Source organism: Fusarium venenatum (genome assembly GCF_020744135.1).
Source record: "Fusarium venenatum strain MPI-CAGE-CH-0201 chromosome Unknown EDB82scaffold_1, whole genome shotgun sequence".
Taxonomy (NCBI): Eukaryota; Fungi; Ascomycota; class Sordariomycetes; order Hypocreales; family Nectriaceae; genus Fusarium; species Fusarium venenatum.
Genome location: NW_027072129.1, coordinates 11357434 through 11384317, shown reverse-complemented (window position 1 = coordinate 11384317; position 26884 = coordinate 11357434). Strand labels below are relative to the sequence as shown.

Sequence of the window (26884 nt, the reverse complement as noted above, 5' to 3'; positions counted from 1 at the left end):
TCGGAGTCAATCTACTTGTTATTCTATTACAAAATTCAGGCGACTTAACCACAAGGATCGTTACATGCATTTTAATAATTACACCTTCCAAGGTATAAATCAATTCTTCACAGCTGAAATTAAAAGATAAACCGGTCTTTCCAATACTCGATGCCAACCACACTTTTCCATCTCTTCCGGCGTGGGACACCACTCATCGAATTCTGCTATCCGAAACCCTGCCTTGAGAAGCAGGTTAACATAACTAGCGACAGTCCTGTGCTGTTTCTGGACTCCTTCCGCTAGCCAATCTGTCACCCGAAGGCCCTCCTTCTGATAGCTATCAAGTGGCCAGTATTCCCGTCCTGATACCGCATCAGTGATAAATTCAGCTTTGCTTGGCGCTGTGTATATGGGATGTTCGATTGAGCAGACAAATGTTCCTCCTGGTTTGAGAACAGTCTGCACTTGTTGAATGAGCTCTGGTAAATTGACAAGATAGTGAAGCGTCAGTGAGCTAAAGACCACATCGTATTTGTCGGTACCATATTCGGAAAGGTTGGTGTTGTCGAGATCGGCTTGTTCATAAATGATTTTTGTGTCATTGGTCATGGCTCGTGCTCGACTGAGCATATTGTTGGAAATCTCAATGCCTCGAACCATGCTGGCTCCAGTGCTCCGTGCCCAGCGAGCAAACCATCCAAAGCCACAGCCAAGATCAAGGACATCAAGGCCTTTGAGGTCTGGGATGTAAGATCTCAACCGCGGCCATTCTGGGGCTCCATCGAGACCCTTGATGGATCGGTCAAGCGCGGAATATTCAGCGAAGAATTCGGCATTGTCGTAAATATTTTGAGTCATTTTGAATACTTATGAGATTGCTTCGTTAATGGTCAATTTATTAACGCAATTATTGAAACTTAGCAAGTCGGTATTGTAGCGCGTACTTTGTTATTGTAGATATTCGTTCATTTCTTAGTCTCTCCACTTTCATCGGCATGACTCACCAGAATTCGCCAGGTGGTGCGACGCTAACTAGCCTTGATTTGCAACTTAACCTGTGCTTGGCGGACTTTGTACGTACTGGCGAGGGGACAGCTAACTCTTGATTGAGCGTACCACGTCTATCTACCTGTTGTTCTATAGTATCGTGCACCCAGGTCCAATATCCATCTCTGTTTCTTTTGTTATCAAGCTTTCCTCCACACCCTGCTCATTTAGTGTCAGCAGCCCTCTCTTCTTTTGATAGCTCTTGTCAATATTCTCAAACTGCCGTCGAATCCTCTCAACATCGTCAAAATAATGTAATCCGGCAAAATCAGTCTGGTACTCCAACAGCAACACCTCCACCTCCGCATACCTGTAATCTTCCACGGCAGCCAGCGCTATTGTGAGAGGGGTCGCTATGGAAGCCGCAGCAATCGGTCGATTGGAGCTAGCTTCTATACCTAGGTCAATAATTTCGTCGACGTAGCGCTGAGCCTCTTTCATAAGAGTAGGATCGTCATCGTAGACGCGTATGATACGGTTCAAGACTATCCCCATCGTGAGCATCGCTGCGATTGCACTATGGAAACGCATGCCGAGTCTCCTCTGTTGGGATGTGGAGCATGTTTCTCTAGCCTTGGCGACTGATATGTTCGCAATTTGGATAAGTCGCGGTTGTTCCGCTCGTAGGACGGCGTAGGTAGAGCGTATTTGATAAAGGTATTTATCTGGTTCGCGGAGATACCAAGACAGTTCTGCCATAGTGGCAAGATCTAGCGATGTAAAGGACATGCCGTCGCCAGACTTGAGGGGTCGAACGCCACCACTAAACAACGACATTGCTTGCCAGTACCATGGACCCAATTGTATGTTTGGGTTATTGAAACTTTCTAGGATCTGTTGTTTGAGTGAGCACAATGAACATGTTAATTACTGAAGATAAACTCAACTTACCACAGCACCGAGAATCGTTTGCATGAAAGGTAGATCGGAGGGATCAAAAGAGGGCTTCTGAATAGAATTTTGGATTAAATGCCCAAGCATTTCATAGTGTTTTGTATACCCAGAGGCATGTCCCAGCCATTCCTGTGGCAGGTTAATGATACAGACTCTCGCGTGATACAATGAGTACTTACTTGACAGATGGCAATCAAATATATAGAGCACATGTTGTCCTTCGTGTTCGCTAATACAGGGTCGTTCATGGTTTCTCGCAACGTCTTGATAGCATAAACATATCGATCTAGTGCAAAAATCTTTGACATCGTTTTATTTTTAAGAGTACCGAATCCCGCGACAAAGGCACTGATGGCCGCGTCGAGGGACCTGCTAGAGCCGACATATCGAGGGAGATCCACGACAAATAAGCCAAACGTCGAGATATCATATGCTGGATCGTCGAGGTTGAGAATATGTACCAATTTTCCGGATATTAAGGTCTTTTCATTGCTTAGCATTGGAGCTGGTGTCGGGTTGGTTCGTGTAATGACTACAGCTTGCGAAACCTTTTTAGCTGCTTGTTGGTTCTCCGATTTAAATACGAATCGCTTCACACCACTTCCTACGCAGGCCGTTTTGAGACGCGCACATCGAGAGCATGTTGGCTGAGCTTGATCACACTAGAAATGGCACTCATGAGCTAAGTAATCAGAATACGTCAGGTGGTGGTTTACCTTTTTCTTTTGTCTGCGGCACGCGTCGCATCCTCTCGAATTCGGGACGCCAGCCATGGTGTTTTTAGGTTGAGTAAGCGAGATTGAATATTTGGTGAGCAATGGAAAGATGAGGAAACCTGGCACAATGACAGCCAATCAAGTGGCGTTGGTGAGACGTGGCTTAGCGCTGGTAGTAAGACAAAACAAATACCCACGAGTCTCTTTGAAAGTGGGATCTCAATTTCATCAGTATTTTCTGTGTAGGGTAACGACAATGTTTATATTTTGGAGAGGCCCGTTACACCAACAGGGCTGTGATCAAACAAGGCTGAGGCTGTATGCCCAGCTGAGTTAAAATGTAACATATATGCTACCAGTGACACTTCAGCTGAAGCCACTCGGGGTATTTTGACCGATTGAGCCTAATGTCAGTATCTGATGATGATGGATTAAAGTTTGCCACGATGAATCTTCCGCTGGCTTCTCCAGAAGCTGCCCTTCCCCTGATTTGTGACAAGCCATGGGGGACACGCCAAGAAGTCACGTTCGTTTAAAGACGAATAAGAACATCAGGCAATACGAACGTGCATAGCACCGCCCCAGACTAATCCATATCGAGTAACACTGGGGCGATTCTGATGAAACATCATTCCTCGAAGCATGTGGATATTGAGAAAGGTGACAGTTTAAAACTGGATAGGATTCAAGATGAAAGATTTCAATTAAAAATATCCTTGGACAGTCTCTCAAGTCTTGTTTACTTACATTTATATAGAAATTCATTCGTTTCGTCGTTGTGTTGGATTAAAGTGTGTGCCTAGAATGCATCTACAAGGATCATCGCCAGACTAGGTAGCTCCTTAGCATAACTCCCTAGCATAACTGACCACTTCGTTCATAGGTGGGAGCGTACGAAGAACCAATGTAAATTCCATAAACAGTTGTCTATTAGCATATAGATATGCAACAGATCATTGAGCATAGCCCCATGAGAATACGACTTTCCACATCTTCGACATCAATCCACCAGTTAGGTCCAGGCATTAATGCTAGCTTCGAATCCTTTGTTAGACTACCCCTGTTCACTCGCCAAGCTTTGTTATGATGGTCAGGTATGCCAAGACCACTTGGCTTCATCTAAAATATCAATGACAAAAGACATAATATCCCTCTTTGTTTCCCCCTTTTGTGCCCTTTCCTCGTGACAAATATGATTGCTGTCACTGAATGATTTGATTCCTGAGGCTCAGCACTGTAACTGTCGATTCAGCTTCGCCTTACCTTATTTAAGGTGTCCGGTAAATCCGTGTCTTATCCATGATGTCACTCCTTAAACATGTTGACCCGGCGGTGGGCTCTGCGGCTGGTGCCATACTCTTCACAACCCTTACACAATATTACCCGGCGAAAAGATTAGAGCTGTGCTCAGAGATAGTGTGTTGGGCTATTCTTCCCTTTATTTTTAAACGATTTCCATCATCAGATTCTCACTCAACATTGTCATTTGAACATACACAAGAGTCGAAGAAACAAAACCCGTCAACAATATCGCCGTGGCTTGTCCCTGTTGGTATTGCCGCAGCTGCATTTTATAAGGCTGAGAGTAACAAAGTTGGCTTTTATGTGAGATTATTCGCTAGATTTGTTTGTTCATGCTAACTTAGATGCAGCCTCTTCTAACGCCTCTATTGCTTGCTGTACATGCATATTTCACATCTCACTCAACAAGTTTTGATCCTCAAATACAAACCCCTCTTATCAACACGGTCTGGGGTGCTGCATTAACTGCCATCCCTGCTGTACTATCACTCTCAAACGGAGATCTCTTCGGATCACTTATCTCCATTATCTTGGTCGTGTCCCTACTTGTTGTTTATAGTATCCTTATTCCAGGCCCAAAACTACGTTTGCTGTCTGTCGACATCGCGACATGTATCGAGGATATCTCTTTTCGAACAGCATGCCTACTCGTATTTTCTGTTTTTACGCAACTACTCATTCTTGGACCACCGACTAGTGACATTGTCACTATACTACTATCCGGTTCATTAAAGGCTGCATCATGGTTCTTCACTATACAAACTGTACGTGCTTCTTCAAATCAAATGTCATGAAGAGTCGCTAACACAATTAGGCAACCCAAACGTCTTGGTCCATAGCTCCCACTGTTGGGACATTTGTTCTAGCATGTGCCAGGGATCCCTCTTCTCAAAGTTCCCAACTACAAGCCATTTCCCACGTCTTGGTGTCGACTGTCTCCCTCGCTCAGGTTACGCAGTTGCTACCCAAACAGGCCAAGGGAAAGTCGGTAATATGGCTGTTACTATCTCTATCAATCCTTCCTTTTGTCTTTAACGAATACATGATCTACGAAACTCAAAATGCAGCGATCAACACTTTCAGTCATGGTCCACAACATCCCGTCGAAATTCTAGCTGGGCGATCGATGGAAAAGTTTGAATCAACGATGAGAAACCAGTCCGGGACCTACGAAGCTGCTGCACTCGAGTACAAACGCCGATACCGCCTCGACCCTCCAACAGGCTTCGAAGGCTGGTTCCAATTCGCTCAACACCATAAATCTCCTATCATCGACGACTTTGACATGATCACTGACTCGATATCGCCCTTCTTGAAACTCAGCGGAAAAGAAGTAGCAGAAGCCATGGATGAGTTATATAAAACCTCTGGAAACGAAGTCTGGCTCTGCGAGTTCCTGGGCAGGACATCTACGATGAAGTGTAAACACAAGAGTCGTGTTTATGACAGACATTATAGTTTTCTGTTCAACAGACTACTATATAACCTCCCAGGGGTTCTTCCAAATGTCAAGCTTCTCATTAATCATTTCGATGAACCCAGACTGATGAATCATTCACCGGAGGGCGATCAAAAGAAGAAAATCAACCTCACCGATATGTCGCAACGGCCCACTTGGGACACTTTAACGAGGCGCTGTTTGACATTACAAGCAAGATCTGGTGGGGCTACGAAAAATGCTGGGGCTTTTGGGTTACCATTTGTTGAAGATCACCTGGCCGAGTCAGATTTATGTCGACACCCCGAATATCAACGTTTGCACGGAGCATTTATAAGCCCGAAAACATTCCCTCTCATTGAGGGCTTGGTACCAGTACTATCAACTGGCGCATATTCGACGATGGGGGATGTGTTGTTCCCGAGCCCAGCTTACATCGAGAAAGAATTCCAATATGATAGCGACCGGGACATGCAATGGTCAGAGAAGAATAACAATATTTACTGGAGAGGCTCAACAACTGGTGGTTACGCACAAGACGGTCGGTGGAGAGATTACCAACGTCAAAGATTCGTATCGATGACTCAGAACCTGGGACATCAAAAACAATCGTACCTACGAAAAGAGGGAGATTCGATCAGCACTGTCAAGTCAAGGTTTCTAAACGGACGACTCTTCGACGTTGGTTTTACGAGGATCTTCCAATGCGACCGGAAGTTCTGCCGGGACCAAAGTACCTACTTTGACGTCAAGTCCTGGGCCGACAAAGACAAAGCTTTCAGCTCAAGACTTGCATTTGACCTGGATGGGAATGGCATTAGTGGAAGATACTACAAGCTCTTGGCTTCCAATTCCCTCCCATTGAAACAAGCTCTTCTGCGGGAGTGGCATGATGAGAGGTTGATGCCCTGGGTGCATTATATCCCCGTGAGCCAAAGTCTGGAGGAATTACCCGAACTGGTTACCTACTTGACCTCGACTGAGAAAGGTCAGAGATTGGCTGAGGATATTGCGAATCGGGGTAAGAAGTGGATGGGAAAAGCTGTGAGGGAGGTTGACATGGCGATTTACTTATATAGGTTGATATTGGAACTGGCTAGGCTTCAGGATCCAGAGCGCGAGGCGTTCCAAGTAACCATATAGACTTGCATATACAAGCAGTAGCGAGGAGTGTTTTTTTTGGCATGTTAGATATAAACAAAATGCATTTCATAGAAGAACGACAGTGATGTAAACTACCACAAGTCCAACACTAAGCTTTTACTCCGACAGCGTGAAACGTAAGTCATCATTGAAGAATTCTCTGCTCTTTCTTCTGCTGTCAACACGACATCTCGATGCTCCGGCGTCCCCTCCAACACTCTCACCTCACAGGTTCCACACAAACCTTTGTTGCAGGTAGACAGGATGTTACTACCAGCATCATTGATCACCTCCAAAACTTTCTTGTCCTCGAGGATGTGCAAGACATGTCCGCTTTTGGCCATCAGCACATCGAATGCGCTGTTCGAACTACTAAGTGGAACAACAGGATTAAAGAGCCGTTCGACGTGGACTATTCCTGACGGAGCATGTTCCAAAGCCGCCTCGACAGTTGTAAGTAAATTTTCTGGACCGCAGCAGTAAACGCGTAGCCCATTGGGATCTTCAGCCCCGAAGTGCTTTGTAAGGTTCAGCCGAGTCCCTTTGTGCTCATCGGTAGCCCATATTGTAGCGTGCTCCCCGTGACGTTGTGTGAGCTTGTCCACATAAGTCATGCCAGCTCTTGACCGACCTAAGTAGATGATGTTATAGTCAACACCCATAGTAGTTGCTTCTTCTGCCATAGGAATTATCGGTATTATTCCGATACCTCCGGCTATCAGAATTGTACGACGTGTTCCTGATATGAACTTGAAGTTGTTTCGAGGCCCGCGGATGGACATCTCATCACCCATTTTTACATTGTCGTGTAGAAAACGCGATCCACCGGTACCTTGATTTTCTTGACGTACGCAATCTTTAGTTGGTTCGTATCTATAGGATCTGAGCAGACTGAGTATTAACGATATCCGAGAGTGCCGACCTTGATGTCGATATGAGAACCTGGAGTCCACTTGACTTGTTGAGAGGTATCTTTCGGTTGTAACGAGATTTGCATCACGTTATGAGCCAGTTTATCGACTGATCGGATCACCATAGGAATGTTTCGCACTACGGTTGATTGCCTCGTAGCATTCGGCGTGGATAAACCATTCTCGACTTTCCGTATGGTTCCTGGGGGTGGAATGTCCCAAGCATAGTAAGTCTCGCCAATAATTCGTCCTTCATGGACCTCTCCATATGGCAGCTCCTCATATGGAGTAACAAGACGCAAATTGGGTAATATGTCATACAGTACGGCTAGTTCTGTGCGTAGAAGAAGGGGCAAAGCGAATGCAAATCTTCATGTCAATTGTGCCCTTGTCGATAAAGCCGTCGATGATTTCATGCGCGGCGGTTCTCAGAATTGGTTCGAACCTCTGCAAGCGTCGCGGAACGAAGAACGAGTCGACACTCTTCCTCAGTCGGTCATGATCCGGATTGTCCCAGACTAGTAAAGTGCCTTTCTCAGGTACCTTGTCCTTGAATAATATCTTTACCGGCTTGGGGAACTCAGGCACGGTGGGTCGCGAGCTGAAATCATCGGGTCGATTAACAACATCCACGATATCGTCGAATCGTATAACCAGATAGCCTTTTAAGTGTTCCTTGTATTCTATTCCGTCTTGTTTACGCACGGCGGCTAAGTCTTGGAAGAGGTTGTTCGGATTTGCAAATGGGCATTTGGCAAGGATGTTGGAATGAGTGGCAGTAAAAATCATCAACATACAACCTCATCAGAACAACGATGAAATGATAGTCAATATATAAGTTGCGCTATTCGGAGATCCATCGGGAGGTGGGGCCGGGCCGAACCGAACCACATCATGCCGCTAGTCCATAATTTAATCTGAGATGATATTTCGGACTTGTATCGCAGCAGTCTACTCTTCATATATGATTCTGTGTTACTAGGCACTTTTGTCATAGTTGTTGTAGCATAAGTTCTAAGTCCGCGGCCAGTACCAATACATATTCGACCCTTGGACATGAGCCAGCGGATTCCCTATCCCATCAGTTGCTCTACCAAACTGCTCATAGAACCCAAGTTTCTTGTAAAATTCATCCGTTCCTTGAGCAGCAATGACCGAGGCGCAAACACCTTCAGCTTGCGCCTGCTCAATTCCCCATTGTGTCAGTTTCTTCCCCGCGCCTTGACCCTGGAAGTCCGGATTTACTGCTAATGCTGCAAGATACCAGGACTCGGCTCGTTTACGACTCCAAATGTGTTTGAAGCATGGATATGATCGCTCAATGATGTCTTCGTTTTGCAGGTCAGCTGCTCGATTGGGCGAGAGGTCGGCCCTCACGTGCATGACCAATGCAGACAGTGGCTTGAGAAGATTTCCTACGACGACAAGTCAGCTGTCAAAAGATCTAGAGTGAGAAAAGGAGTCCTCACGAGGATCCAGATAGAAGCATTCAAGTTTCTTTCCTCCTTCTCCCAATCTTTCCCATTGCGCAATACCAGCGATGACTTCCTTTCCACTACTGTCCTTGGCTACAGCAACGATAAATCGCCAGCGATAATCCCAGTAGTTGACGCGTGCCCGTCGCAGCCAGTACAGATGTGGATCATCTGGAAAGATGTTTCGATGAGGATGTATTATATCACCGAAGAGCTCGTCATCCCAAAACGCCTTTGACATGACATGGGCGATTTCGGTGAGTTCAAAGTAGCTTGCATCGCGCAAGGTGATGTGAGACATGGCTCTGATGAGCCTAAAGCCAATTGTCGGATCGGTAGTGGCGGTGATTATCGGTTGCATGCGGAGTGCAGAGCCCATCATTCTTATACATCAGTGCCGCCAACTCTTGTCCACAACTGCTTATCTGCACTTACCTAATTTTATCGTCATTGACCTAGCTTCATGTCGTACGACTTGGAATTCAATTTCGCTCATTCGAAGAAGCGAGGTAGATGTGCTGTCAGGGATCTTTCTCAGGGATTAAGTGTCTGATTCCGATGGATCTCCACACCACTTTCACTTGCGCGTTGAACCAACAGACAATTTGTGGCCAGTCATTCAGGTCGCATAAACAGCCACTGCAGTTTTCTTTAGGCTAAATTTGCAGTACTTCCAGAAGCTGAGGAAGCATGGACGAGACACCATGGCTTTCCTGCACGCCACACTAAACGGAATGCAAGCGGTGTTTCAGTGAAAATGACCTGATCCCTTGCAACTAACGGATTTAAAAGTAAAAAGCACCTAGATCGTGTGGCAATTGAGTTTTATAGTTTAAAATAATTCGAGGCACTTGCTAAACGCATCTGGCTACTGAGACAAACGACCAACCCCACTACTTCCACCACCAGGTACATTTCCTTCACTGCTCAAGCTTGCGAACATAAGCCACAGGGCCCTCATAGCGGTGTCGCCCCCAGAATATGTAGTAACCAACAGAGAAAAGAGCAACGCCACTATACATCACGATACTCCAGTTCATCTCGGATGCTGTTGGGTTTGGGTTGCCAGGCATGAAAGCGAGTACAAAGACCACCACTAAAAAACCCTCTGCAGCGATGTTGATAGCTAGACCCCATCTACCCAGGTTGAACTTGGAAGGAAGGAGGGGACTCTTGGTGCATCGTCTCCAAATCATGCAGCCAATTGAGACGATGTAACTGGACAAGACACCTGTTGTTCCTAGTGAGGTGATAGAGTTGAGTGCGACAGAGGATCCGATGTTCAAGAGAGACAACAGGCTTGAGGTGATGAATGTCACGAAGATTGCGTTGAGAGGGACATCATATCCTGTTGGTACGTGAGAGAACCACGTGTCGAATGGAACAGCGTGGTCTCTGGCGAAGGCGTAAAGCTGTCGAGATGCTGTAGCCACCATTGTCAAGTTCGAAAATACTGTCATGGCGATGATGAATGTAGACATGGCTGTAGCGCTGGCGACGGACTGTGTAGAGTTGAGAAACACTTGCATGAAAGGTTGCCCGGTGGGCGAGGATATAACTTCGCCCAAGTCACCGATGCAAAAGCAGTATGTAATGACCATGATCCATCCGAAAAGACCATTAACAGCGGTTGTCAAGATCATGGCTTTCGGAAGAGTACTGCTGGCATCGCGAAGCTCCTCTGACATGTGAACAGCAGCGTCGCCACCGAGTAGGGGCAAGATACCAGCGAGGATACCCACAAGTGCTGAACCACCGAGACTTCCCCAACCGCCTCCATCGTTGAACTCTGTAAAGACCGCTTTCGCATTGGCTCTTGGGGATAGAACCCAGAGAGTAACAAGGATACCGAAGAAGGCAAAGATGTGAATGACTAGAACAATCGATTCGATCAAGGGAAGCTTCCTAGCGAGGAGAGTATTGAAGACGACGGTGAAAGCAGCCACGGCGATGGCAAGGAGTGTTCCGTGCCATGGGTGAGGGACGTAAATAGGGTTGTTCAGGATGATCAGACCTTGGATCTGAGTGCCGGCGATGAAAGCTGACGAAGCGCATGCTACTTGCCAGCCCAGGACGCACATCCATCCCATGAGGTAGCTGGTAAGCTTTTGGTATTTCGGTGGTGCGAATTCGGAAACCCAGTGGTATTGTCCTCCGGTCGTTGGGGCCCTGCAATAACCATTAGTTAGGGATGTCGAGGTCATTGGGAATATGAGTACGTACATTGAAGCCATTTCGGCCATTGATGTGTTGACAAGCAGGAAGCCAATCCAGCAGATGAAAAACATCCAGACTAAGCCAGCTGTACCGCCATTGACGAGACCAATTGTCGATACACTGCGGAGATATCATCAGTCAATTGACCGCCAAGTTTTTGACAGACGGATGTTACCTGAGAGAGAACTCCCATGAACACATGAGGATCATGGAGAAACCAAAGATTGACAGGAAGCGAAAGTTCCTCTATTGACAGGTCAGTGCGTTGTTACAATGTCGTCGAGATGGGATGATCACAAACCCTCAAATCCTGTACTTTACCTAGCCGATACATGTCGGCGCGATCGGCCGGGGTGCCTTTCTTTTCGTCGACATTGTTGTCGCTGTCGCTGAAGCCAATGGCATCATTCACCTCGAACGATTTCTTATCTTGGTTGCTGGTCATCTTAATGCCTAACCGGACGCTGTGGTAGTATCTGTTGAAATGATGCGAACGTGAATGTTGAGATTGAAGAAAAAAGAAGGAAAAGACTGCGGGAAATAAAGATTTCGAGAAACATGCCCCAGTACAATGTCACATCCGACATTTTCCTCTTTGGCATGCCGAGCCCTGATCTGTCTCATCCTTGTTCATCAAGTGAGCTGTTGCAGTAGCACATGTGAATGCACAATGTTACAGGGGTAGAATCCTCTCCCTTGAACCTAGACCAGGCGGGATCACCACCCTGCTCGCGCCGTCCCGAGTTCAGTACTCTTTTTGATCCATCCTTAACCTTAAAATGTTATCTCCGATAATTTAATGTGACTACAACAGGTTTTTCTTACTGACAATTGACTCCGATCGGGGGCTGGGCCGTTATTGTGCACCGTCTTTTACATCTTAATCAGAACTTTGAACTGTTTCACACTGGCCAACATAAGCAGGCTTCGCGTGCTCCATCCTGCTCCGAATTCCATTGCCCAAGGGGTGATGTATGGATTTGTATGTCAATAGAACCAACAGCGAAATCTCCCGCCATCGTCAAATTGTGATTCGCTAGTGATTGAGGCTTGCCCAGAATCATCTGGTATGACAAGACCTTATTCAGACCCAGATCGGGAACGTGGCGCTTCCCCACTCTCGACTTCTATTGAGGTACGATTTGGGAAATGTTTGCTGTGAATTCTAAGACAGAGCTTGGCAGTGATGTTTCGATGCTATCATCTGTCTGCCTGGATCTCAGCTGGCATCTCGGATCGTTGGTACTCGCTTTCCCCATCCCCGATGAATACAGATCCAGGCGAAATGCCGAGCACGAAATTAAAGTAAGACTTTCGGTGCCAGGTATCACCTGTCAAGCCTCAAAGGTCATCACCAACGGCCAACGCCAGACCCTGTATGTATCTTCTTTGTAGCCTAATTGAGGCACTGAGATGCAATCGGATGTCAATAGACATTGTCTACTCCTTGAAGAAGAAGCCGGGTTCCACCTTTGATCGCATTTTCATGTTTTCATTTTTGACTTGTCATTTTCCGACTTCACCATGGTGGAGAATGAGTCAAATCGTCTTTCTCCCATCACCCCAGATGATCATGCTGGGAAGCTATGGATAGTGACTATTCTGTCACTGATCTACGCGCTACATGTGGCTGTGGCGAGGTTCTACATCAAATACTGCATGCTGGGCGTGGACGACGCGCTGTATGGCGTGGCTGTTGTGAGTAACAACCTTTTAACAGGTCATGCTGTGACACATCATTTACTGACCGAGTGGCAACTTCACAGGTCATGCACTTGGGCCAGATGATGGCCATGTTTATCGGCTTAGGCAACGGCCTTGGCAAGAAGAACCACATCACAACTCCGGAGCAATGGGCAGTCTCGTCAAAAGTAAGCTTCACTTGATGTCGTCTGCATACCGCACCTCACTTACCACAATCCAGTGTCTTATAGCATCGACAGTTTTCTTCCTTATGACACTGACCTTTGCCAAATGTTCAATCCTTGCTCTCATCCGACGCATCATCGACTGCAGACCCGGTAAAAGCGAACCATCTTGCATCGCCCTTATAGTTATCACTGCTATCTGGGGCGTTTCATCGAGTCTTTCTTTCCTCATAAATTGCGATCCTGGCAGTGTGTTGACTGTACACAATCTCGATCGATGTCCACATCAGGTACGAAGATTCCCTCCTAACGTGCTCAAATCTAACAAACGTATCACGCAGAGGGGCCGTTGGTTATCTATCGCATCACTCGACATAGTGACGGAACTCCTGACACTCGCCCTCATCGTCCAATTGGTATGGTCCGTTAACATCGGCCACAGTCGAAAGTGGCAGGTTGTCGCTGCCTTTTCATTCCGTCTACCTCTTATCGCTCTGACAGCCGTGCACGTCGCCTATGCCAACAAGTACCCGCTCGCCGATGAACCTCAATTCGCGGTCACAAAAACCCTCATGTGGCAGCAGATCATGGTTTCATGGTCTCTTCTATCCGCTACCTCACCCAACCTCAAGAGCTTCATGTCCTCTTTCAACATTGGTTGGGGATTTCCCGTCGCCTTTGACGAGACGAATGCATACGCACGGAACTCGGTTGCGCTGCAAGATCTGGAGCTGGCCAAGATTAGTTGCCCAGAGGTCACTACATCAACCATATCGTCTGTTGCTTCGATATCAAGCAGTGGGCGACCTTGCAATTGGAGGCCTGACGTTATTGCGCATCAAGCAACAGTGACACATGAGTGTGAGAGGACTAGTTTGGACGATATAACAGAGGAAGAGATCTCTCGGACAGGCAGTCATGAGATAATCATCAACAAGGAGGTGACATGGAATGTCACATACGAAAATAGGTAGTGTTAGAGTGGCGGTGCAATATGTTTCCCGTATTGGTACTTTGGGACTTGGCGACTTCCAGGCGTAATTTTTTATATGTTTCTTCCACGGGCTGAAATGGCGTTCACGGATCATCTGGGTTCTGGAAAGCGATACTATTATCAATGAGCCGTATATAAGACTGTGAGCCAGGCTCAATCCAACTACGAGAAGAGCACAGATTTTATCTTAAGGAATCTTTCAAGTCGAGAAGTAACCATTGAACTGATATAGCTGACCATCGTATTCCCATGTTCCGAACAATTGGTGGTTACCAACGACACAGTGGTTGATGATTTCCCCATAGATGTTAGACACAATCATTTCAAAGAATACCATACATACTCCGTGGCATCCTATCACAGTTAACACTCGGCACACGAAATTCCACAACATAGTACTCACCCAGCAATCCTTGAAACCTTTCTTTCCTGGTTCCAGTTTCTCTCTTGGTCTTATATTCCAGATACAGGTATAGTCCATCAACCGCCATAGGGTTCTTTCACCAATTCTTCCACAGGTGGTTCATAAATGTCCAAGATAGGACGAAATATATGCACTCCCGCAAAAATGTACCCTTGATCCTCACATCTCACTATGTCCAGCCCACGAGCAAGCACCTTTTCGATAACATCGCTCTGCTCTTAAGCTGATACAAACCGACGTTGAAGAAGAACAACACCAGGAAGCCTTTCCGTCTCGAGCCCGTGACTTCGCAGTGATGCTGCAGTATCGTCGCAAGGGACCATTCGGAATACGGTACAAAACATCCAGAGATTCATGGGCCTCTCGATCACCTTCATGATGCGAGAAAAGGTGCGAGAACCTACATAACTAGCACCTCTTGTGCAGATTATAAGACTGACGTCTCGTACCGCTCTGCAAAAGTCTGTAGAGTGATCTTGGACTTCCAGATTTTCGGACCAGCCAGAATCGATTAATCCAGTATCGAGAGCGTAACGAGTGGCTGGTACTGACGTATCTAGTCCTACCACCACAGGTCTGAAAGGTCGTGTCCTAGTCGCAAATAACTTCTTATCAGCCCGTACTTGATTCTCCGCACTGAGCTGCGATGCATTGTAGCGAGCTGTCCAAGTATCCATGTCGATATTATGCCAAAGTAGACCTTCATTGATTCCGTACGAGCAGCACACGTCTAGAATCACCGAATTGGCTAAACACCGACTGGACAATTCATAGAGTCGATGGAATAAAGGTTGGACGTGCTGTGGGATCGTGTATTCAAGGGATGACAATGTTTTGAGGTAGTCTTTTGGATCCTGGTTGCGATATAGGTTTGTAAATGCGGCCTTATTGACAGCAGCCGGTTAATGCTGATTGCTGGCCATTTCACTATCACTTGCAATCTATATGATGACACAAGAGAAATCTCTGTTTTGTCCAAGGGCGTCTCTATGACTCATATTATTTGCGTGTTTTACGTCTTACAGACTACATCATTCAACAGAACAGAATATGGATTTATAGTATTTGATTGGCATCATCGTTACGTGTCGTCGTGTCGTATCTCCATTGGCTTCTGTGACGTCTTACCTGGAACAACACATTAAAAGATATGTAATGTCATTAAGAGCGAGTTCATCTATTCAAGGACCTTTTAATTATTTTTCTCCCTATGCTGGCATGCATTCCTGCCCCTATATGTCAACCTTATTAGACGTTAATGAGCCTAGACTCTCAAATGCCCTCTTCGTAGTATTCTGTTACCAATAGCAAACATGATAGAGCAATATACCATGTGGGGTGGGGACAGAATAATCTCATCTTCCTAAAGGAAAGTCCAATTTTGACAGTCTTCATACCATTTCAGCTATCAACACTCCTGTTGATAGGCAACTCTTTTCTTAGTTCAAATGTTATGTGTTGTAACCCCGCTCCGATATCCATCTTTTACGATCAACCAAGCAATATTGACAGATCTATACCTAAAACACAATCTCAGCTGAAGTCAGAGGTCAAAGCGCCAAGGTTAGTCCGCAACGGAGACTTGGTATGATGGATGAGGCTAACTATCTAGTCCACAGGTTAGGATCAACATCCAAAATCAAGAAATCTTTGCAGTAGGTACACTTGCACCCTTGCATTGGATGTTTTGAGGCTGTGTGTCGAATATGTCAGTCTGCCACATTCGCACTACTCGCTGGATTTGGCTAATCAATGTTCATCATTCTATGCCGGTATTATTGGTTCTACGATTTGGTATTGTGATCTGTGGAATATAATGCATTTGGACAAAGCGCTGCTAGAAGAAAAGAGGAAACAGTCACGTAGAGGCGGAACTTGCACAATGACCAATTTGTATATGGATACATCCTCTCTCAGACATTGAGTAATTGTGACCTATGTTTTAACAACTTATTTGATTAATTATAGAATTGTTATCATGACAAACGTAGTGATTCCTATCAAAGTAAATGCAAGTCCGAAATTCAACTTCTCTGCTGAACTCTCGGAAGTCTCCGAGTATCCAATATTGGAAGAGTCATTTGAGAATCCAACTGTCCGCAACCATGTAGGCGTACTACCATTCAGGTTCAGCGTGTCAGAGTGATATTCATCCAGGACACCAGAGAAGCGGACACGTAAGAAACCTTGGGCGGAAGGACCCCTTCTTGTCTGATTGGGATGGATATATGGCTCCAAGTGAAAAGAAGCGTCTAAAGTAAGACTTGCGGTTTTATCATCGAACTGAATGCTGGTATGAGGGTATTGAAATTCATCCCCGCCCTCGGTATTCCAAAATGGGCTGTTCAAGATCCATAGGCCGGCGTCGTCGGTCTGTGTGGTGGAATCACAGACTGGCATGCTGCTAAAGTTTGCGAAACTTGATATATGGCCTTCGCGGTCACGTTCGCGGAGAACCGTACCACTGATATTGTAAGCTCCATCAGACATCTGGCTGGTAGTGAAGTCAAAAAGATCAAGGCTCGAGCCATAACGAGGAGGTGATGTTCTGCTGTTCTCGGGGCGATAGTATCTATGCTCATATAAACTAATAAGGGTTCAGTAAGGAAGACAGTATGAGATTGGGGCGAACTGACGAGTTAGATAGAATGGGATACGATATACCGAAGTCCTTCCCATTGGTCATATCTTCGTATGTTAAGCTGGAAATATTAAACGACGGCGAATTTTGTGGGAGAAGTGTCAGCCAGAAGATGATGGAGTTATTTCCTGCATTCCAGTGGCCTCTTTCGATGATACTCAGAACGGCATCGAATTTGGCGGTATGGGTGTAATTCTGCCACATAGGACATAATGGCCCGCCATATTGCCAGCTGAAGAGGAATTCAAGCTCTACCTCTGCCGTTGCATTGTAGTAACTGTTTCCGGTCAGCTCAACATCTTGGTCCTCTTGACTTTCGAAACTCACGATCCGACCCAACTGTAAAAGTCTCCTAGGCCAGTTACGTTTCGTGGGCGATAATTGTTCGACGGATCGTATTATGCAGATGGGTCATAAACTTCATCTGCTGGTGATTTATCATCAGCAGCAACGAAAGCGAAAAGAAATACCAAAATAGCGTAGAATCGAGTCGTACGCTTAATGGCAGCCATAATGGCGATTGATAAATAAATGGTTTGCGTCACAGTTATGTCTTGAAGAGCAGAGTCGATGTCAGTTATACACAAAAGTGTGCAGTACAAGTAATTTCGCTTCATTGCATACATCTAGGCATCGGGACAGCCACCTTCCTAATATAACTGTGGAGATCTGAAGACAGAGGCCTGATTTGTCTGTTGGTTGTTGACTGTTAGTTGTGCTTTGCTGAAAACTTTGCAATAAAGCTGTTGGTTCATTCAGTACAGATAAAATAGCCGGCTTGGTAAGGAGCCGACATCCGCCTTGGCTTGCAAGCATCTTACTTGGGTGTTTGAGAAATTTTATATTACAACTCAAACTAAAAATGAAAAGGCAATAATATACGGCCGGTCTTTCGAACACCCTTAAACTTGGTAGAAGCCAAGGAGAATATAAAAAAGAGCACTCCAACACTTCCAACTACTAGTTTTTCACTGCAATATCGATGCTATTATCATTTGTAGGACTGCCAGCTGCAAAGAGAGTAGTACAGCGGGTAATCGACTTCATATACTCCACACCAACGCATATAGAATCTTCTGTACACTTCAGCAGGCAGTCCTCGAAACTCGTAACGATGTAATTGTCAATCGGCCCGTAGACGCCAGCATGGTTGTTGCATGAAAGTGTGAAGCTGCTGCCATCGGGTGCAGTGTATGGATTGGGAAGAACAATACAGCTGCGATGAGTTTCAGGAACTGGGGCTGCGCTGGTTGTGCTGATGGCGGCTGTTGTAGTCTCAGCAGTGGTGGGAGTAGGAACAGCAGTGATTTTGGTAGTCTCGGTAGTCTCCGCAGCGGCGCTTGTTGTCTCAGTAGTAGAGAGTGTAATAGTCGGAGTCTCGATCACCTCGGGCTCAACTAAGGATGTTGATTCAAGGGTCTTTGTTAATTCGCTGATCTCCGTCAGCGTAGCAGTCGTCTCGAGACTTGTTGTAATGACGGATGATGAAGGACGGCACGGTCCAGCATTGACACCAGACAAGGCGAGAAGGACAATAGATCCTGCGAGGACAGAAAGGCGAGTCATTCTAATGAGTGAATGGAGGTGGGTTGTAAAGAGTGAGAATGTTGAACAGGAATTCGTAGGAAAGAATTGTCAGTGGTTGTGTATATATGAGTACCCATACCCTAGTACAAACTGCAGTCAATAATTTCCACCAAGCGATTACTATTCCCACTATATTCCTCTATGGTAATCTCTAATTTGCTGGCTGATCGTCTATTGAGCTAGTGACTCAATAGTGCGTTGATAGTTAGATCTCTTAGGCTGAACTAGTGCCAAGAGAAAGTCTGCTGTCATCAGGGGTATTAAGCATACTTGATGGCCTTTGCTGAGACTTGCGGCATTTCAAAAGTGAACCTTTGCCTAAGTTGTCTAAACTGGATCTGGTTAGGCACCAAGAGTGAAATCCTTGGAAAGAAAATATAATGAGTAGTTTTTGTCAAAGTAAAAGGATTAACATCCTAGTGGCATTGAGGCTTGTATACTTCAACAGTTTTAATTAATTAAATAAATACATAGATAATTAAAATTCATTAGAAATAGTTTACTTTCCACTCTTCTCAATTACTTCCTCCACATCACCTGTCATCTCCTCGGGCTTATACTTGCCGAACTTGCGTAGGGCAATACCTTCATTGAACATGCGGTCAACCTGCTCAAGTGATTTCCCCTTACATTCAGGAATGCAAAAGATAACAAAGAGGATAGCTAATACGAGGATACCCGCAAAGACAAATCCAACCTTGGATCCTAGGCCTCCGTATTGATCATAGAGCATATAAGGAATGCTGAAGCTGACAAGGAAGTTGGCCACGACATTGACAATAGAGGCAGTTCGCTGAGATGCGTCTCGAAGACGGAGAGCAGGGATTTCGGTAGTGATGACATAGTTAAGAGGCGCAAACGCAAACGTGAATCCAGAGCCGAATAACGTAAGCATGGCAACAATGCCGGACTTGACACCGAAGGATGGATTCGATACAGTTCCCAGAGCGCCCATGGTGACAATTGCCGAGAACATCCATCCAGCACTAGTCAATAATAAAGGGCTATACCAAATTAGCAATATGTCTCAATCTCGGATAAAGAGCACTTACCGGCGACCAGCCCGATCAACAAGATACAGACCAGCAAACGCAGAGCAGAGGTTGACGACTGCATTGACGATAGTCATAGTAAATGGGTTGACAGTCCCAATGTCTCGAATAAAAATAGCACCGTATGTCGAGGCAAACGCTTGACCAGTCGCCTGCTGGAAAAAGTTCATGGCGACAACGATGGCAGTTCTCTTGAGGTTCTTTCCCTGGAAGAGTTCAAGGTAGTTTCCCTGCTCTGGCTCATGTTCCAACGCGTATTGGAGCGCTGCAAACTGCTCGTCGATCTCGGCTTCGGTTTGTTTTCCTTCTCTTAGTTTTCCAAGCGCCGCTCGTGCTTCTTCGGTTCGATCTTTCGTGAGCAACCATCGTGGAGACTAAATGGTTAGTTTATGAGTTCGATGTAGGTATGTGGATGGTGGTGTACCTCTGGAATGAAGAAGATAGCGCACATGACGAAGACGGGGATGATGAAGAAGAGGCCGAAGGGGATTCGAAACGAGAGGTTGCCTGTTAGAGTACTTGTGCCTCTACAAACGCATGCGACGATGAGGGTGCCAGACTGTTGACACGGTTAGATTGTGAGAAACATGGAATTGAGGAAATGACTTTACCATCAAGCTGAATTGGTAAGAGCCAACGGCAAACCCACGAATTTCGCGTGGCATTATCTCGGACTGGTAGACGGGAACAACGGCGAGCTCCATGCCAATGTAGATGTCTAATAGGGTCAGCTGATAAGGCGCAATAGAAGAGTGACTGAACTTACAGTTAAGGATTCTGGTGGCCATGATTTGCTCCTTGCTGACAGATGTCACAGCCATAATGGCAGGGACCAATGCCCAAGCACTCATGCCAAACATGCACCATCTTCGACCCCAACGCTCACTAACTAGACTGCCAATGATGACTCCCGCACCGAAACCGATATAGTTCAAGCTGTTGAACAGGGCGAGCCACGAAGGAGGGATGCTGTACTTTCCAGCGTCGGCATCCCACTCACCAAATTGGGTCTGGAATGCCTCCATGGCTTGGGTGTTGTTATAGGCTGCATTGTCAAAACCGTAATTGAATGTCGACACTGCAATGACGGCGAAGGCGATGCCTAGATGGCGGTTGAAGTGTTTTAAAATTCTGTGGTTGGACAACATGGTGTCGGTGTAGCGTGGCAATGGTTGATGGCAGAGCAGTTGCTTGACTCTGATGTCTGCTGGATGATGACAGGCAATTGAGGCCGGGGTGATGCTGCAGATATACTCAGTCAAATGAATCGTAAAGCATCTTCCCCCGCAAAATCTTAGTATCACGAGTTGCACCAACAGCAAGGCAACTCCGGCCGAGACCACGATGAAAAGACTGCTTAGCTTGGTAGCTCTCCTGATTTCCCCATGGGACCAAGGTAAAGGTCTGGGGTATGTGGAGTATCAAAAGTAGCTAGTGCATCCCGAGCTCGGAAGTCGGGGGGAATTGACAAACGAGATTAAGTTTTGGGGCAAATTTCTCCTCCTCTTCCTCCGCCCGACTTCCATTCTTGCAGCTCTCTTCCGAAATTATCGGATCGACGCGATAATGGTTGATCAGAGGAACGCATCACGTACGCGCATCCGCAAGACATCCGAAATATGTGCTCAATGTCGGAACCGCAAGGTATGCAGTTTTTTTTTATCTAAACCATATTCGTTTGTTGATTGGGATTTTAGGTAGGATGCGATGGAGAACCTCGAGGCTGTGGCAATTGCAAACGACTCAAGTTTTCATGCTCTTTACTATCGTCACCTGTGGAAAATAACAGCAACCTTGAAATCTTGGAGCGACGACGGGTATCGCGAGCATGTTTTCGGTGCAAGGATCGCAAATTGAAGTGTTCTGGCAAAAGACCGACATGTTCTCGATGTTTGGACCGCGGCATTGATTGTCATTACCCAACATCTTCAACATCTCAGGTAAATGACTCGAGGCAATCGCCTCAGGTCGAAACGTCAGACTCATCCGAGTTCGTATCGCCAGCCGGAGACTCGGGTGCACCAACACAGACTCATGTACAACCTATTGCGTCATCCGCATCAATGCTGATGCCTCAACAATTACTATTGTAAGCCTACCCCAAGACCAATTCTATACAGACAGGTCTCATCGTGATAAGGGACCTCGGATTCAACAAACAAACAGTCAAACAGCACATTGACGCCTACTTTGATCTCATCCACCCAATTCCATGCTACGGATTCCTCCATAGAGCAACTCTTCTCCAATCATGGTCCAAGAATGAGCTGAACCCATGCGTTCTGTCGGCAATATGCGGCATCACATCTCGTTTCATACACCCAGGCAGTTCTGAGCATCGCAACACCGCAAGAAAATGGATTCAGGACGCCGAGTCACGTCTCCTGCAGCAACTCTCTCACCCACAAATATCAGACGTAGAAGCATGGTTACTTATCACGCTGGATCATTACCTTTCCCAGCGCGTTAGTAAGATGCTTGTATCCATGGCGTTGACTTCACGACTTGCCTATATCCTTCGACTCAATCATGAGGATACTCGACAAAAGTTCTTAGTACAAGAGCGGAGACGACGGTTGATGTGGTCCATCTACATCATGGACTCGCTGTATTCGAGTGGAAAGGCGGAATTTACGGCTTGTACTCCCGAGACTCTCCATATTCGACTTCCGTGTAACGAAAAGTCTTTTTCTATGGACCTGCCAGTCACTACTGAACTTCTTCATCCGCCTTCACATCCTGATACAACCAGTGTAGGCCTTCTAGGCTACTGCATCCGAGTCCTGGACATTCGTAATCGCGTACAAAGGTAACGGCATTGTATCTCTCTTTATATGCGCCAACTGACTCTCATAGACTTACTCTAACGATTACCAACCACCGAAAGCCGATCGAACAATGTCTAGTAGCCGTCGAATCCATCGAAAACGAACTGCGCCAATTTTCTGCTTCGCTGCCAGCACGCTATAATTTGGACCGAACAGCATTCTCTCTACGCGCATTCTCGCCTTCCCGCACACCATTCCTGATGCTGCATGCTTGGTATCACCAAACACACTGCGATCTTTTCCGCTTCACTATCCCCGGCTTCCGAGAGGGTCTTCCTGCCTCGGAAATACTACAAATATCGCCCGAGTTCACAGCGTCTTGTCGTGAAAAGTGCCTCTTCCATGCTGTTTCTGTTTCCAAAATCCTTGAGATTCCAAAAGCTGTGGGAGGTTCTGAATTAATCAGTGATCCTTCTATGGCTATGTGTGCATTTCACTCTGCGAGGATTATCTCAAGACTCGGGCAGTATCCTATGGGCGATATGCCTCAGATAGAACTGGTTGCAAGACTTACCGCCTGTTCGCAAGCGCTTGAAGAACAAGCTGCGCTTTTACCCACAACGGCAATATTACTGAAGGGTATAAATGATTTGGTAAATGATGCACAAAGAATAAGAGATGGACCATATGCGTGCCCGTCAATCTGGGATGAGGAAGAGTCTGAAAGCAATATATTTTCACGACCGCAAGTAGCTGAGGGTAACTCGCAAGTACGCGAGGTCTTTTCCAAGCACAGTGTCACAGAAGTCGTTCAAAATTTGAACTTCCAACCAGAAGAGCAAGGTCATGCAACTGAAGCTGGGACTTCATCAATTGCTACCCACTCGTCGGAGCGCGTTACAGCAGAAATTACAGTGGCGGCTAATTCGGACTTTGGTCCCATCAATGTCACGTCTCATCCTTCCGAGGCAATGGAATCAGAGGCAACCGACTTTAGTGGGTATTTCGGAGATGAAGAACCTCAGCTGGATAGCTTTTTGGCCATCGGGCTTCATGGACAGTATGGTTCTGGGCAACCAGATGTGTTTATGGACTCGTTTTGGCCTCTCAATTATGGTGACTGGACCATGCCGGATGCGAATCCCTTTTAAAGGCCCGGATGTTACTTTATTTATACGTAATTAATGTCGATATATATACATACCCTGCAATGCATCCATCGAACCTATGCTCCGCTCCAATACATGTCTCGGTCTACGACAAAGCTAGTTTCCAAAATGTCGCTTGAGCTCACCACAGAAGCCGTATATGTCCCCGCTTCGCACAACCAACTATCCGCCATCTCATCCCACACCGCTGTGCTGTGTTTGTCCAAAGTCAAAACAACCGAGGCCTCTTGACCGGGCTCAAGAAAGACTTTTTTGAAACTGACGAGTGTTCGAACAGGCCGTAAAAATCTCGACTTTTTGCCCGACTTGAAATTGTCAAAGGATATGTACAGCATGAGCACCTCAGCGCCAGCCGTACAGCCTGTATTTTTGACGTCAATTTGTACATCATTCTCCTTTATCGTAATCTCAGATGTAGAGAATTTTGTGTAGCTAAGACCGTGACTTGGCCATATTAGTAAATGAATACAAAATCGTAGAGATGATGACTTACCCAAACGGAAAAGCTACTTCGATGCCCCGTGCCTCAAACCAACGGTGGCCAACAAATACATCCTCAGCATAGTAGATCCTACCATTGTCACTGCCGAAACTCAAGAAGCTTGGTCCGTCTTGGAGTCGGCTTGGAAAGGTCATTGGGAGCTTTCCACTCGGATTGACTTTACCAAATACCACATCCGCGATAGCATTACCCGCCTCGTTTCCGCCATACCAACTATGAAGGATAGTCTTGGCTTGATGGCGCCATGGCATCTCAATGGGGTTTCCAGCTTGAGTTACCACAATGGCGTTGGGCTGGGCTTCCAGGACGGCTGATACTAGGTCGTCGACGTGAGGTGGTAAGGACATTGACTCTCTATCTTTACCCTCCTTTTCCAAATCTGCGTTGAGACCGACAACAATGAAAGTATGCTTAGCCTTTTTTGCTGCTGCAACTGCACGCCTGATACCTTCTGCTGGCTCAAGCTTGAGACAGCCGCCAAGTCGACAGGCTCCTCCAGGAATGGGAATGAATGAACCACCGCTAGTCCTTGATGTAGATGCACTGCCAGTTTCGACTCGTAGGCGATAACTTTGGTTTGAATCCATCTTATACAATCCACGCACTTCTGTAGACCCGTGCCCGAAGAATATTCCAGCATGGGTCTGTGCTGTTTCGTTATCAATGACAAGCTGGTCGTTGATGTATAATTTCGAGGTACCATAGCTGGCAAGGCCAAATTCATACAATCCATCAATGTCGGGTTTGAAGTTGGCTTTCATTGACATATAGAAAGTCTCGTTTTTGTCTGGGTGGTTATAGTCCATTAGTTGGTAAGTCGTATCTGGTATGTTTTGTTGGTCAAAGGGTTTTCTGTTGAGAGCAGACTCTGGTTCGTTGAAGAAAGAGATGGAAACACCTTGATTTCCGTTCTCATCAGTGACATGATCCCCGGTGAAGTATGGGAGTAAAACGTGCCCAAAAACGCCAGGCTCGAATTGAACCCTTGCATTTGGGGGCAACTGGTTACTAATCCCTTGAAAGACCGAGCTTGTATAGTATGGCCGTAGGTTCGCACTTCCTCCGCCACACGCAGCGGGAAGCTTGGCATTTGGTCCTATTATAGCGATATCCTCGCAGCCTTGAGCCTGAAGGGGTAGCATATTACTTGAGTTTTTGAGAAGAACGACGCTCTCTGTAGCTAGCCGTCTGTTGAGAGCTCGATCATCTGGTGAGTCTCTAGTCGTCTCTTTTGTCGATACTCGTGCTGCTGCCGTATTGTTGACTAGTTCAAGAACCTTTCTTGCTCGATCGTCTATCGTCTTTCTACTAACCTTTCCCGAAACGACTGCTACTATAGCTTTGTCTGCACGATGTCTGGAAGGACTGGGCATTTCAATATCCACGCCGGCGTTGAGAGCATCAGTACAGCCATATGTACCGTACCTAGTCTTGTTAGCCTTGGAAGCTAGCAGTTGATATGGTGTTCTTACCAATCACTCATTACCAGCCCATCATACCCCCATTCCCCTCGCAAAATATCTTGCAAAAGTTTCTTGCTCTCAGAAACATGAACTCCATTCACTTTGTTATATGATGACATGACAACCTTTGGCTTAGCATCTCGCACCGCCATCTGAAAAGGTTTGAGATAGACTTCCCGCAGTGCCCTTTCCGACATGCAGATATCAGTTGACATTTTGGCAGTTTCTTGATCATTGGCAACAAAATGCTTCAACGCTGCTGCTGTACCTCGACTCTGTACTCCATTGATGATAGCCGTAGCTAGCACGCCACTCAGATGAGGGTCTTCAGAGAAACTCTCGAATCCGCGACCATTGAGAGGGCCTCGAACAAGGTTGACTGTCGGACCTAGCCATACATGGGCGCCTTTTGCTTCGCATTCTCGAGAGAGAAGCTGACCTGCTGCATAGAGAAGTTCCGGGTTCCATGTTGCACCGAGGCCAGTCCCGCAGGGTATACATAGGGCTGGAACTGGATTGAAGAATCGACCGCCACGAGCACCATTGGGACCGTCGGTGCATTTGATAGCAGAGATTCCCCTAGACGGGATAGCGGCAGAGTGCCAAAAGTCGGACCCTTCCAATTGTTAGTGAGTTGAGAGATACTCAATACTTTTTGCATACTAACCTGATAGAAGGGATATTTTCTCAGCAAGAGTGAGAGACGCGAGCGTCGACTCGACGTCGATGGTTGATCTCTGATGGATATGCATATCGGCGACCATTAGAGTTGTTGAATCTCAAAGACTCAGGCTTAAACTAAGTTGGCTAAAATAATCTAAGCTATAAAGTAATTGAACCATACCGATTTACCCTGCAACTCACCCCTAGATCGTATTTGGCATGATGAGGCAAATGAAATGGCGGGTCCTTCTCGGATGTCGGGCGGAGGTGATCATTGTCTCTTAGCGTCTTATGATCAAAAGACTTTTAGCACTGTCTCTTAGCATTTTGAGTGCAATTTTTAGGATCTAGGCTAGGGGTAAGGGGGAAACTCCGGACGTCTGATGCGCAAACTCGCTTTACAAGCCTGCTGCTCATTCCGCTTTAAACAGCCATGATTGTCACTGTCAAACTCAGGTATTTCGAAGAGCGCCAACTAGCAATCTTAAAACTCAATCAACCATACTGTACCCGAAACTTCTATCTCAACACAAATTTCGTATTGTTGCTCTGAGTCAAATCATTGCAGCCAACCGGAGAAGAAAGTTGACTTGGGGAGAAACCGACATTCGCTACTCTGTACAGGCCA

At 46.2% G+C, this 26884-nt stretch overlaps 15 protein-coding genes across 15 annotated transcripts; 3 read left to right on the top strand and 12 right to left on the bottom strand.

Moving 5' to 3' along the window:
* Window positions 1–49: 49 nt before the first annotated feature.
* On the bottom strand, window positions 50–979 carry EDB82DRAFT_117718 (S-adenosyl-L-methionine-dependent methyltransferase). The gene has a single exon (XM_025730143.2). The coding sequence runs from the start codon at window positions 838–840 to the stop codon at window positions 100–102; it is 741 nt and encodes a 246-aa protein (XP_025587417.2). The 5' UTR covers window positions 841–979; the 3' UTR covers window positions 50–99.
* EDB82DRAFT_493748 (uncharacterized protein) lies at window positions 963–3065 on the bottom strand. The gene is made up of 4 exons (XM_025730155.2): window positions 2640–3065; window positions 2103–2585; window positions 1921–2052; window positions 963–1863 (listed from the first exon to the last, which is right to left on the bottom strand). The coding sequence occupies exons 1-4, from the start codon at window positions 2694–2696 to the stop codon at window positions 1120–1122; spliced, it is 1416 nt and encodes a 471-aa protein (XP_025587418.2). The 5' UTR covers window positions 2697–3065; the 3' UTR covers window positions 963–1119.
* Window positions 3066–3842: 777 nt separating this feature from the next.
* EDB82DRAFT_117706 (uncharacterized protein) lies at window positions 3843–6568 on the top strand. The gene is made up of 3 exons (XM_025730166.2): window positions 3843–4244; window positions 4292–4705; window positions 4756–6568. The coding sequence occupies exons 1-3, from the start codon at window positions 3939–3941 to the stop codon at window positions 6520–6522; spliced, it is 2487 nt and encodes an 828-aa protein (XP_025587419.2). The 5' UTR covers window positions 3843–3938; the 3' UTR covers window positions 6523–6568.
* On the bottom strand, window positions 6569–7532 carry EDB82DRAFT_117707 (putative oxidoreductase). Its single transcript, XM_065606994.1, has one exon. It carries the CDS (start codon window positions 7314–7316, stop codon window positions 6615–6617), a length of 702 nt encoding a protein of 233 aa, XP_065466056.1. The 5' UTR covers window positions 7317–7532; the 3' UTR covers window positions 6569–6614.
* EDB82DRAFT_473183 (uncharacterized protein) lies at window positions 7421–8228 on the bottom strand (the record flags this gene model as incomplete). The annotated part of the gene is made up of 2 exons (XM_065607991.1): window positions 7421–7708; window positions 7755–8228. 2 exons carry the CDS (start codon window positions 8226–8228, stop codon window positions 7421–7423), a joined length of 762 nt encoding a protein of 253 aa, XP_065466055.1.
* On the bottom strand, window positions 8187–9494 carry EDB82DRAFT_493745 (uncharacterized protein). The gene is made up of 2 exons (XM_025730188.2): window positions 8903–9494; window positions 8187–8848 (listed from the first exon to the last, which is right to left on the bottom strand). The coding sequence occupies exons 1-2, from the start codon at window positions 9288–9290 to the stop codon at window positions 8448–8450; spliced, it is 789 nt and encodes a 262-aa protein (XP_025587421.2). The 5' UTR covers window positions 9291–9494; the 3' UTR covers window positions 8187–8447.
* Window positions 9495–9640: 146 nt separating this feature from the next.
* EDB82DRAFT_493741 (amino acid/polyamine transporter I) lies at window positions 9641–11711 on the bottom strand. The gene is made up of 4 exons (XM_025730199.2): window positions 11427–11711; window positions 11301–11371; window positions 11132–11245; window positions 9641–11077 (listed from the first exon to the last, which is right to left on the bottom strand). Exons 1-4 carry the CDS (start codon window positions 11568–11570, stop codon window positions 9829–9831), a joined length of 1578 nt encoding a protein of 525 aa, XP_025587422.2. The 5' UTR covers window positions 11571–11711; the 3' UTR covers window positions 9641–9828.
* Window positions 11712–12419: 708 nt separating this feature from the next.
* EDB82DRAFT_117658 (uncharacterized protein) lies at window positions 12420–14077 on the top strand. Its single transcript, XM_025730210.2, has 4 exons — window positions 12420–12823; window positions 12892–12996; window positions 13050–13283; window positions 13335–14077. The coding sequence occupies exons 1-4, from the start codon at window positions 12650–12652 to the stop codon at window positions 13965–13967; spliced, it is 1146 nt and encodes a 381-aa protein (XP_025587423.2). The 5' UTR covers window positions 12420–12649; the 3' UTR covers window positions 13968–14077.
* On the bottom strand, window positions 14077–14419 carry EDB82DRAFT_117665 (uncharacterized protein). Its single transcript, XM_065606993.1, has one exon. It carries the CDS (start codon window positions 14379–14381, stop codon window positions 14187–14189), a length of 195 nt encoding a protein of 64 aa, XP_065466054.1. The 5' UTR covers window positions 14382–14419; the 3' UTR covers window positions 14077–14186.
* A 210-nt stretch (window positions 14420–14629) lies between these two features.
* Window positions 14630–15310, bottom strand: EDB82DRAFT_425572 (uncharacterized protein; the record flags this gene model as incomplete). The annotated part of the gene is made up of 1 exon (XM_025730221.2): window positions 14630–15310. A coding segment is annotated over one exon (681 nt), but the record flags the coding sequence as incomplete, so codon positions are not given.
* A 1063-nt stretch (window positions 15311–16373) lies between these two features.
* On the bottom strand, window positions 16374–17564 carry EDB82DRAFT_565706 (uncharacterized protein; the record flags this gene model as incomplete). Its single annotated transcript, XM_065609806.1, has 3 exons — window positions 16374–16998; window positions 17048–17329; window positions 17551–17564. 3 exons carry the CDS (start codon window positions 17562–17564, stop codon window positions 16374–16376), a joined length of 921 nt encoding a protein of 306 aa, XP_065466053.1.
* Window positions 17565–18012: 448 nt separating this feature from the next.
* Window positions 18013–18618, bottom strand: EDB82DRAFT_522463 (uncharacterized protein; the record flags this gene model as incomplete). The annotated part of the gene is made up of 1 exon (XM_025730243.2): window positions 18013–18618. One exon carries the CDS (start codon window positions 18616–18618, stop codon window positions 18013–18015), a length of 606 nt encoding a protein of 201 aa, XP_025587426.2.
* Window positions 18619–19078: 460 nt separating this feature from the next.
* Window positions 19079–21087, bottom strand: EDB82DRAFT_573256 (general substrate transporter). Its single transcript, XM_065609936.1, has 5 exons — window positions 20458–21087; window positions 20303–20409; window positions 20116–20250; window positions 19692–20065; window positions 19079–19643 (listed from the first exon to the last, which is right to left on the bottom strand). Exons 1-5 carry the CDS (start codon window positions 20837–20839, stop codon window positions 19139–19141), a joined length of 1503 nt encoding a protein of 500 aa, XP_065466052.1. The 5' UTR covers window positions 20840–21087; the 3' UTR covers window positions 19079–19138.
* Window positions 21088–21234: 147 nt separating this feature from the next.
* Window positions 21235–23704, top strand: EDB82DRAFT_493736 (uncharacterized protein). The gene is made up of 4 exons (XM_025730266.2): window positions 21235–21335; window positions 21389–21780; window positions 21832–22500; window positions 22548–23704. The coding sequence occupies exons 1-4, from the start codon at window positions 21258–21260 to the stop codon at window positions 23608–23610; spliced, it is 2202 nt and encodes a 733-aa protein (XP_025587428.2). The 5' UTR covers window positions 21235–21257; the 3' UTR covers window positions 23611–23704.
* On the bottom strand, window positions 23685–26345 carry EDB82DRAFT_565703 (glycoside hydrolase superfamily; the record flags this gene model as incomplete). The annotated part of the gene is made up of 4 exons (XM_025730277.2): window positions 23685–24072; window positions 24122–25555; window positions 25603–26209; window positions 26261–26345. 4 exons carry the CDS (start codon window positions 26343–26345, stop codon window positions 23685–23687), a joined length of 2514 nt encoding a protein of 837 aa, XP_025587429.2.
* Window positions 26346–26884: the final 539 nt, after the last annotated feature.